Source organism: Lathamus discolor, chromosome 5 (genome assembly GCF_037157495.1).
Source record: "Lathamus discolor isolate bLatDis1 chromosome 5, bLatDis1.hap1, whole genome shotgun sequence".
NCBI classification, from domain to species: domain Eukaryota; kingdom Metazoa; phylum Chordata; class Aves; order Psittaciformes; family Psittacidae; genus Lathamus; species Lathamus discolor.
Genome location: NC_088888.1, coordinates 63,526,781 through 63,537,993, shown reverse-complemented (window position 1 = coordinate 63,537,993; position 11,213 = coordinate 63,526,781). Strand labels below are relative to the sequence as shown.

The window sequence follows — 11,213 nt, the reverse complement described above, 5'->3', positions numbered from 1 at the left end:
AATCGGCGCGGAGGAAAAGCCCTCGTGCCGCTGACGCCCCCACGGGAGCCCCCCTTTTAAAATAAAGCGGCGGCGGCCGCTCTGCCCTCGGCGCGGCGCGAACAACGGGGGCCGGGCGGCAGCGCGGCTGCGGGGCTGGACGGGCGGGTGCGAGCGAGGCGGGCGGAGAAGGCAGGCGGGGGGCTGCGGGATGCCCGCGGCGAGGGGCTGAGGTCCTGAGGAGGAGGAGGAAAGCGGGAGCGGCTGCGGGGAGGGTCTCGCTCCCGCTCCGCGTCGCGGCTGAGGATGGCGCCGGTGAGCGAGCAGCTGGAGCCTCGGGGCGCAGAGGACCCCCCCTTCGCCGCCGCCGCCCCCCCGCCCGGCCCGTCGGCAGCAGAGCCAGCGGCTGCTGTGGTGGCAGAGCCGCGGCGGGAGAACGGCGGCGAGTGCTGCCCCGGGAGTGGCAGCCCGGCCGCACCGAGCGGGGAGAGTGGGGCTCAGCCGCAGGCGGACACTGAGGCCCCTGTGAGTTCGGGGTGTCCCGGGAGCGCGGGGCCTGAGCCCCCCGAGGGCGGCTGGGGCTGGGTGGTGATGCTGGCCGCCATGTGGTGCAACGGCGCCGTCTTCGGCATCCAGAACTCGTGCGGAGTCCTCTTCGTCTCCATGCTCAAGCTCTTCGGCGGCGGGGAGGACAAGCAGGTGACGTTTAAAACAGGTGAGGAGTGGCAAGGGAAGGGCTCGGTGTGGCTTACAGCCCTTTCCGCCTCGGCCTCCCCCCCGACACAGCCCAGGCCGAGCAACCCTGGCCGGTTGCTTCGGCTGTCAGTGCCCGCGCCGCGGAGGGCTCTAAGGGCCGGCCCTCGGCGTGGCCGGGGGGTGGTGGCGGCTGCTGCCCGTCCCGCCCGCCTCTCCGGGCAAGCAGCGGGACCCCTCCGGGCGGTTGGGACGGCCGGGCCGGAGCCTGCTCCGCCGCAAGCACATGAGGCCGGGCCGAGAGATTCGAAAATTATCGTTCAGCACGGCGAAGAGAAGCTCCTCTGTCGTCACTGCGAGGGTTTCGCTCTCAGCCGTGCCTCAGAGCTAGGGCTTGGGGCACCAAGCTCCCGGGACATCGGGGAGAAGGTGCAGGGGAAAAAAGCAGGTGTGCTCTGGCTGCTTTCACAGCAGTATTTTTAGGCATGTCATCGTGCATTATGGGAATGCATACTCTTGGTCCCAGAAAGTTTTATTCCCCGCTCCCATTACCCTACTGAGAAGTCTAAATGATTAAGTAACGGTGAGGTATAGCGGCGCTTAAAATATGTCAAGAATGGGCTTAACAGTTGCCAAAGCCATCATTTAGATGTGGCGATTTGCTGCAGTAAGCAGTATCCCAAAACTTAACAGTGAAGTTAATGATGCTTACTAGACACTAAAGACATAGAGGTATTACCACAACCAAATCTCCACTCTGCCATTACAACCAAATCTCCACTCTGCCATTACTGACCTAAATCATTCTGGACTCATAAGTATCAATTCAAAGGTGAATGTACTGTCTTGTGTAAATTATCTTTGACAAGTGTCTTGTGCTTTCACTTTGTAGGTTGAGGAAATGCAGTTTTTTGCTTTCAATAATAACGAATTAAGAATTCTAATGTATTATGGCAAATAATAAGGTGGCTTATTTGAAAGGTAGTTTACATGTTATTAAAATGAAATGCTAAAGAAAACCAGACATTGTCTTTTATGCTTTTGGTCTTTACTAAAAGGAGGTGTTCCAGCTACATAGCACTGCAGGGGTATAAGCCTTCTAGGGAATTTTCTCAGTGCAGAGTGGTGTTACAGACCTTTAATAGTGTTTTGAAATTTGTCTTCCTTAGTATTGGGATAAATGGGCCTAAAGTTGAGATGTGGGAGGCAAGGAAGCTAATTTTCCTCCCCTGACTTAATTTTTTTGTTTGTTTGTTTTTTTTTTTTTTTATCTGAAGTAGAAAACCAGGGCAGGTGTTTAGACTGGAGTAAGAGAGCTGGAAAACTATGGTAGAGTGTAAAGTGATGTACTCTCCAGCGTTTGGACTGTTTGTGGTGATGTACAAGGTGCATTGCAGGGTGTTCTTGAGATTAAAAGATGGGCGCTATGTATGTCTATGCAACAGGTGTGGTAGTGCCCACTTTGCAGAAGGGAAATGCATATCCAGGGGTGGGTGCCGAGGCTCCTTATCCTGTACAGGAGAAGAATGAGGTTCAGAGGAGGTGCTGTGAACATTTGTGTACTGACCTGGCAGCTTCTGGCTGGTCAGAAATGCAGAAAACACCTGGGTGGTTAATACATGGGTCTGCTCACAGTACAGAGGTGCAATTGCTTTTTCTGAGGATCTGGTCTTTTGTGAGACTATTTGAGGCAGAATTCCTCCCCTGCCCTATGAGACTGCAGCAAACCAGCTCCAAGAGTCCTAACAAAAAAAAAAAAAATTAAAAAATTGTCTTTTTGGTGCTAGTGCAGTAGTCAAAATAATCAACAAGAGGGCGACTGAAGTTGTTCTGTCTTGCTTTCCAGAAGGCAAGCGATAATGCACCACTGGTGTTCGAGTGAGATGAGATTGTGGGTGCGTTCCACCCATGATTTTTGAAAATTTGCCCAACTGTGGAAAAGGGGGGGGGGGGGGGGGGGGGAGTGGAACCGGACTTTAGAGCCTAGTTGTTTTTGCATCCTGTTTAGAAGAGCAGGAGGAGTCCTGGGTTCTGGATGCAGCCAGAACCTCCCGCATCACTTACTACTTCTTTATTTTATTAGGGGGGAAGAAAATCCAGCCAAGCTGCAGCTGCATTTTGTTTTGCTCTGTCAGATGTGCTCTGGTTTGAGTAATGCAGAAGAACTAACTTTGTTTTTTAAATACAGATGGGTTTAAGTTGGGGGAAATAAGATAGCTACCTTGTCTAGATGACTTGTGTTCATGGGAAAGAGGACAGGAAATACAAAAGTGCCTCCTGTAACTAGCAGAACAGCAAATGAAAGAAGTGTCCTTCAATACCTCAAACTACGCTAATGAATCTGTGCACCGTAAGGGATAAGCAACAGCTGTCAAGCAATACTTTTGGTTCTTGAGTGTTGAACTTCATTGCCTTGAAACTGTTTGTCTGCTACTTTTTATCTTTAAAGTAGGGCCGAGAGTGAACTAAACAAATTCTGATACAACATTTAGCTTGCCACCAAGGGGAGCTGTGGTCAGAAATGGCAAGTTGCACTTAGTGTAACTCTTACTGAACACGCAGGGATTAGCTGGCATGCTGTAGAAAGAAAAATAATGATCCATAGGATAAAGTCAGTATGATTTTAGTGTTAGAAAAAAATCCAGATCATTTCCATGTTCTTGATTATTGCATTCAATCTAGTTAGTCTCTTGTGTGTCTGATAGCAGACTGATAGCAACTCAAAACTGGCAGATGGAAACTTGAGTTTGAGTCAGATTTAATGAATTTGAAAACTGGGATTTGTAACGCAAGTTTTCTTGCTCTGTGATTTTGTTTTGCAATACAAAGTTTAATATTCTGATCCATCTGGAAACAAATTATTTCTTTAAAATCTGCAGTGCTGATTTTTGAGAGGCAGGAATATTCATATCATCTTTCCTGGGACCCCAGGTGTCTGTGGAATCTTGCAGTTGATCCAGAGTACCATAGACTTCAACCTTTTTTTAAACTACAGTATTACTTAGCTGTTGCCAGAAGTGTATGTGTTGCCAGAGGTTTTTGTGTGCCTGTTCTTCTGGGACCAGCCAGTAGTTGTCTCTTGCCGGGTGTTTTCCTAAAAAAAGAGGAATTAAATAGACTATAGTATGTACTATTCTGTTATCTCTTAATAAATTTTTGTAACTCTTAATAATGGATGCCTATCTCTGTGTAGGGCAGAATGGGATAGAATTTAGTAGTCAGAGTATGTGCTGGTTTTGTTATTTTTTAGTAGACTGATGGATATTTATCAGTATGAAGGGCAAAATGGGGGGAGGCAGAAGGAAGGAGGATGTAGTTAAGCAACTGCCTTGCAGATAAGGAGTGGAAGGAAGTAAAAGTAGGGGCAAGGCAGCAAAGCTATCTCCAGAATGCAGCATCAGCACTGGATAAATAAGATTAATAACTATAACATTGTTGCAGGATTTAGGAGTGTTAATGGAAAAACTTGTGCTGTGGGTTATAGAGGGTTCACAGATGTCTTCAAGGGGCATCTAATTATGGTTCATATTTTTAAGAAAAATTTTGAACATAAGTGGCACACAGTATTTTGGTATTCATATTAGTAAAGAGCTTGTTTCTTTGCTTATGTAGTGCACTATATAAGCAATTCCATTGTTTCCTTGTGTAGCCATTTTTTTTTTTTTGTTCAAGAGCTAACTGGAGCTAACTACAGAAGAGGGGAAGCCGCCAGTGTAAGTATAACACTTCTAGAAAGAGATGCCTGAAGTCTCAGGAAACTACTTTGTTCATTGTTTATAGTTCCTTGTGTCTGTGGAAAAAGTTGAGTGGAAAAACATAATGGCAATGAAATATGGGAGGCTCTTTGTCCTTGGAAACTGGGCAGACCTAGTAGGCCTAAGCATTCAAATGCAGCTGTGGTCTGATCATCCTTGAAGGGACAGGTTTGGGCACTAGGGCCATTCCAGGTTCTGGCAGGAAGAGCACTTGGTTCCTCTCCCTGTTGGCATTGGCACAGGGGGCCATGGAGCACTGAGCCAGCCCCTGTTTTATCTCTGTTAGAAATCTAGCATTGAGTCCTGTGTTGTGCTCTCTGGATTGATATTATATAGGATTTTGTGTGTGTATGTACACATGCCTCTTTTCAAAAGGCAAATAAATTCTGAGATTCTGGTTGCAACAAAGATTAAGAAAAAAAAAGATAAAAATACTAGTTCTGCTAGTTTAATTACTCCATACTCTGTGATTTATAGTGCTGGTTCTGTAACTCCACTGGGTTATTCTCTCATATGTTTGTTCACTTGTACAAATAGCCTTGCTCAGGGAGCATATACTGCTATTCCTGTTCTGCATACTCATGTTTGTTTTGTGTTAGTGTTAGAAGACAGTGCATCAGCTGGCTTGAACTGGTTATCTCTGTACTTGTTTTGTGTCTGCCTTATAAGCAGCACACCTTATAAGGTGCAGTGTTTGGTGGATGTGGGTGTCAGAATGATTGGTAGTTCATTGAGCTGGTTTAACACTGCTGGTACCATCAGGACTTTTGGAGCTGGACTGCTGTGGTCTGACAGGGCAGGGAGGGGAATTCTGCCTTTGTTGTCATATACAGGCTATAACTCAGATACTGGAAATAATGGATGACTGCAAAGATCTGCAAATGTTGAGAGCAAGTGAACCACTACTGTATATGGAAAATTAATTTTGCTGAACAGGGCTGGCTCTTTTATTTAACAGAACAGTTTGAAGCTGAATTTTTTTTCTTTAGTTTCTGTGAATCTTTTGCTGTTTTCCTGAGCTTCAGAGATAAAAACACCATTGCCAGTTTTGTTATAATTCACGACTTCGCTCTGTAACTGTCCTTCAGAACCACACTTTAATTCTATGGGATGTGGTTTACAGTGAATTGGAAAGCTTGGCAAGATGGAACTATGGCTTATGAGAGAGCAGTTGGCTTTTTTTCTCTTGCCCTTTTTTTCTTTTAAGAAAGAGAATCAGTTTTGGAATATAAACGTTATCAGAGCACACAACTGTAATTTCTGGGCAAATTACGAGAAAGCAGGCTGCTATGTAACAGTTTAGTCAATAAGGACCACATTACAATGAAGGATGTAATTCCACAAGAACTTGCACTGATGGATATTGGTACTGCTGTAGTCTGCCTTCCCATGTTTGCGTGGCTATTGAAACCAGTGCGGGGAACTAGCAATGGGAGCAGATTGTCTGAAAACTAACCTCATGTAAAAGTAATGGTTAATTTTATTCAGCTGCAGTAATTTTTCTTACTCTTTTGACCTGGCTTTATGATTATAAATATGTATATAAATGAAGACTCTGAAGTTGAAGTTGTGACTGAGTCAAACTGGAAAGTTAAAGGTAGTTTCTTTAGTATCCTGTCCCTCTTTATGACAGACTAGTTAATACTGCTACTGTTTATGCATACACACATGCACATATATCTTTATGCCTCCATCTCTGGAGCACTTCTGTTGTATTCTTGATGACTAGCTTGCGGACTGATTAGCCTTTTGCCGGCTAGTTAGGTTGTCTTTTTGTTTTTCCTCGCTTTGGAATTCACATTGGTTGGATCTCTTCCTGTTCCAGCTGCAGATTAACTTGCAACAAGTTCCTTAGTTAGGGAAAATAATCTTCCTCATGTGTCTAAAAGCTAGTTACTGGTTTATTTTTGTGGGCTTCTTGAGAGGCAGTAGTTTAATTTCACATCCGAATAAAATTCTAGGGGTGGCTGGTTGTTGCCATCACTCTGCATTGAAAGCACATGCCTCAAGTTATGAGCTTTTGTGCTTCTTTTCAGACAAAGCAATCCTCTAAAATCTCCTTCAACCAAACCCACCTAAATACTAAGATTTTACTGTGCTTTATTCATGAGATTAAAAGTTAGATGAAAGCAGAATATTATTGAATGCCCTGCCAAGTAATTTGCTGTTAGTGTAACCTTATCAATAAAGGTGTTCTCTTAGAGCTGTTACCTTGGTACAACACTAAAAAGCTAAATGTAATTTAGTGCCTGCAGCTATGCTAATCTAGTTACATGCATCAAAGTAAAGAAAAAGTTCTTAAACATGAGGTTAAAATATTTTAAAACATATTTTTTAAATAAAGTGTTAAAACTAAACTTTTTTGGTTTATTTTTCATAAGAGAAATGCCCTGATGTTTTTTAAGATAGTGTTAAAACTGTTTTTCAGTCTCATCCTTAAATGGCAAATTTCTAAAGGGTGTAGACAAAGTGTTTTTGAGTGCTCTCATTTTGAATCCAAGTAAGCAACAGGATCATGTGGTTAGATTGTTATGCAGATGGATAAAGACTCAAACACGGTTTAGTTTCTAAGTAGCAGAAGAAACCTTTTCGTCCTTCATTTTGAACATATGTTATCTACATGGCTTGCTGGTCTGTCATCTGCCTTTTTTTTTTTTCAAAGTGGCTTGGGACTGGTGTGTGTGTGTATTTTCATGTGTGTATCTCCTTACACCTTTTCCTTGGACAAATCTTTCAAGTTTTAATAGTTTTGTTTCATGTGGAACATTTTTTGTACTCTCAGTTAATACTATTTCTTTGTTATCGTCTGATACTTCTATAATCTTCTGTAATATGGAGAATGGTTCTTTGTGTCATAATCTAAATGAGGCTTTGCTGTTTTACAGCATGACATGATGTATTATGATGACATTGTACTATCTAGGTTGCATTATTTACACGACCTAATGTACTTACTGTTTTTTATTAGTACCTACATGCAGTGGAGTTTCCAGTATGCATTGCTCCTTACTCTTCAACTTTGTTTTGTTTAGTTGGTGCCTCCAGTCTGTTCAGCGTTGTCTTATTCATCCATTTTGGCTACCATTCCTGGAGGTTGCTCAAATCCCTTTCTGATTTTTGAATTGGCCTAAATAGCTGCTGTCCAAAGAGGAAGTTAGCAAAATGCATATATTTATCAATAGACCCTCTTAGACTTAGCAAGACATACCAGTGCTTAGTGCTGTTTGCCTATCCATAAAGAAGATTTCATCTTTTAACCTAGCCTGCTTTGCCTCCAGACATTTTAAATTTCCTGATAATATTCTGTCTCTGCTCGCATGATTTGATTTCTTTCATCTCTTGAGAGGAGCATTGTTACAGGCCAACTTGAATTTTTAATGTTGGTCTCTCTTCCCTTATGCAGTTACTAGTTTAAATGAAGAAATGTAGCAGATTGATCTCAAACTATTATATCATAATTTTGTCTAGTTACTCTTTTAATTTTGTTATCTGTAATTAATGAATAAAACTATTAAAGTTTTAGCCTCTCTGCTTGGAGTAACATCTACTAGATCAGGTTGCTCCAGTGAGGGGCCCCAGACATGCTCAAATGCATCCTTCCTCAGGAGCACTTTCTGGGCTGGGACCCATGGTGTCACAAGGGACAGTTGCTCCAGTGGCTGCTGGGGGCTGTACCCTGTGGCACTGCCGCGGTTGAGCATGTGTTTGCTGTTCTGAGAAATGCTGCTGGCCTTGTTTGGCATGCCCTGCTGTTGGCTAGTGGCTGTGCAAACTGCTGTGCCTGCCTGCCTTGCCTGTGCTGTTGGATCCGTGCTCTAGGCCAGCCCCTTTCATAATGCGAGGGTTCAACAATCATAGGAAATCTAGTATTTAATGTTTTCTAAATTTTTATATAGATACTACTTACTATTTTAAGAGCCACGTAACACTCAGTTCCTCAGTTAAGACTATCTGCAGTTCAGGTTTAGCTGCTGAATTGTTGCATGCTTAGAAACTGTCCTAATCTGTGTTTGAGTTCCTCATTTCTAGATTTAAGAATTAGCTTGTTAATACTTATGAGATGTTTGGGGATAAGTATTTGGTAAGTCACGTGAAAGCATCTTTAGTTTGCTAAATGTTAAGAAAATTTTGTTATTGCCATTCCTGATCTTTTCTAGTCTCTTAAACAAAATGTATATGTAAAAAAAATTTTTGTTTTCAGAAACATCTATGTAAATCTTAGTCTGAATTTTGAAGGGTATTTTTTCCACATCTTCATGTAATGTAATATCATAGGGAAGAGAAGGGCTTGTTGGTCTGAATTATGAATAAAAACTTAGAATTCAATACCTTAAAGATCATGCTTTGAAATGAGAGGAATATTCATAAAATTCTAATTTACACTGTTGCTTGTTGCTAAGGAAAATAAAGATTTTCAATAAACACATAGAGCTGTAACATGTAACAAGTAATTGCCCAACTTGAAATTGCTTTTGCTGTGAGAAATACAAGGAAGGTGTACCAATTGCTTGCATCTAGGCTAATGTAGCACTGATAATCATAGAATCATAGAATAGTTAGGGTTGGAAAAGACCTTAAGATCATCTACTTTCAACCCACCTGCCATGAGCAGGGCCATCTCACGCTAAACCATCTCACCCAAGGCTTCGTCCAGCCTGGCCTTGAACACTGCCAGGGATGGAGCACTCACAACTTCCCTGGGCAACCCATTGCAGTGCCTCACCACCCTAACAGGAAAGAACTTTCTCCTTATATCCAATCTAAACTTCCCCTGTTTAACCCGTTACCCCTTGTCCTGTCACTACAGTCCCTGATGAACAGTCCCTCCCCAGCATCCCTATAGGCCCCCTTCAGGTACTGGAAGGCTGCTATGAGGTCCCCACGCAGCCTTCTCTTCTCCAGGCTGAACAGCCCCAACTTCCTCAGCCTGTCTTCATACGGGAGGTGCTCCAGTCCCCTGATCATCCTTGTGGCCCTCCTCTGCACTTGTTCCAGCTGTTCCATGTCCTTTTTGTGTTGAGGGCACCAGAACTGCACACAATACTCCAGGTGAGGTTTCATGAGCGCAGAGGGGCAGGATCACCTCCTTCGACCTGCTGGTCACCCTCCTTTTGATGCAGCCCAGGATGCAGTTGGCTTTATGGGCTGCGAGTGCACACTGAAGCTGGCTCATGTTCATTTTTCTCATCGACCAACACCCCCAAGTCCTTCTCTGCAGGGCTGCTCTGAATCTCTTCTCTGCCCAACCTGTAGCTGTGCCTGGGATTGCTCTGACCCAGGTGTAGGACCTTGCACTTGGCACGGTTGAACTTCATAATGTTGGCATCAGCCCACCTCACAAGCGTGTTGAGGTCCCTCTGCATGGCATCCCTTCCCTCCTGCATATCAACTGAACCACACAGCTTGGTGTCATTGGCAAACTTGCTGAGGGCACACTCAATCCCACTGTCCGTGTGTCCGACAAAGATGTTGAACAAGACCAGTCCCAACACCGATCCCTGAGGGACACCACTCGTTATCGGTCTCCAGCTGGACACTGAGCCATTGACCACAACTCTGTGTGTGCGGCCATCCAGCCAGTTCTTTATCCACAGAGTGGTCCATCTATCAAATTGATGTCTCTCTAATTTAGAGACAAGGATGTCGTGTGGGACAGTGTCGAACACTTTGCACAAGTCCAGGGAGATGACATCAACTGCTCCACCCCTGTCCATTAGTTCTGTAGCCCCACCATAGAAGGCCACCAAATTGGTCAGTCAGGATTTCCCCTTAGTGAAGCCATGCTGGCTGTCACCAAGCACCTTGTTGTTTTTCATGTGCCTTAGCATGCTTTCCAGGAGAATGTGCTGCAAGATTTTGCCAGGCACAGAGGTGAGACTGACTGGTCTGTAATTCCCTGGGTCATCCATTTTCCCCTTCTTGAAAATGGGGGTTATATTTCCCTTTTTCCAGTCATTGGGAGCTTCAGCTGACTGCCATGATTTTTCAAATATGATGGCCAGTGGCTTAGCAACTTCATTCGCCAGCTCCTTCAGGACCCGCGGATGGATTCCATCAGGTCCCACGGACTTGTGCATGTTCAGGTTCTTAAGATGGTCTCAAACCAGATCCTCTCCTACAGTGGGCCCAAGGTCTTCATTCTCACAGTCCCTGCATCTGCCTTCCAAGACTTGGGTGGTATGGTCAGAGCCTTTGCCAGTGTAGACTAGTCAAAGAAGTCATTCAGAACCTCAGCCTTCTCCAAATCCTGTGTAGCCAGTTCTCCCGATAGCTTCTGGAGGGGGCCTATAGGGATGCTGGGGAGGGACTGTTCATCAGGGACTGTAGTGACAGGACAAGGGGTAACGGGTTAAAACTTAAACAGGGGAAGTTTAGATTGGATATAAGGAGGAAATTCTTTCCTGTTAGGGTGGTGAGACACTGGAATCAGTTGCCCAGGGAGGTTGTGAGTGCTCCACCCCTGGCAGTGTTCGAGGCCAGGTTGGATGAAGCCTTGGGTGAGATGGTTTAGTGTGAGGCGTCCCTGCCCATGGCAGGAGGGTTGGAACTAGATGATCTTGAGGTCCTTTCCAACCCTAACTATTCTATGATACTGTGTCGTTCCTAGTCTGTTTTTTATTTGCTACCTACCTATAGAATCCCTTCCTGTTATCCTTAACATCCCTAGCCAAGCTTAATTATAACTGGGCCTTAGCTTCCCATGAATACTCATTGTGTCAGAAGGAATCATATAGGTTCTTTCATGTGTCTTCCACAAATTTTTTTAGCCTCTTTTGTGAGCATAGA

General features: G+C 44.3%; 1 protein-coding gene across 2 annotated transcripts in view; it reads left to right on the top strand.

Annotated features, from left to right (window-relative positions):
• The first annotated feature begins 92 nt into the window (after window positions 1-92).
• Window positions 93-11,213, top strand: part of SLC16A10 (solute carrier family 16 member 10) — a 72,859-nt gene continuing 61,738 nt past the window's right edge. For both annotated transcript variants that reach the window (XR_010613151.1, XM_065681068.1), the window contains exon 1: window positions 93-694. Coding sequence is in view for 1 of the 2 variants with exons in the window: in XM_065681068.1 (XP_065537140.1) it covers window positions 286-694 (409 nt within the window). In the remaining variant the exon portion in view is untranslated. The remainder of the gene's footprint in view (window positions 695-11,213) is intronic.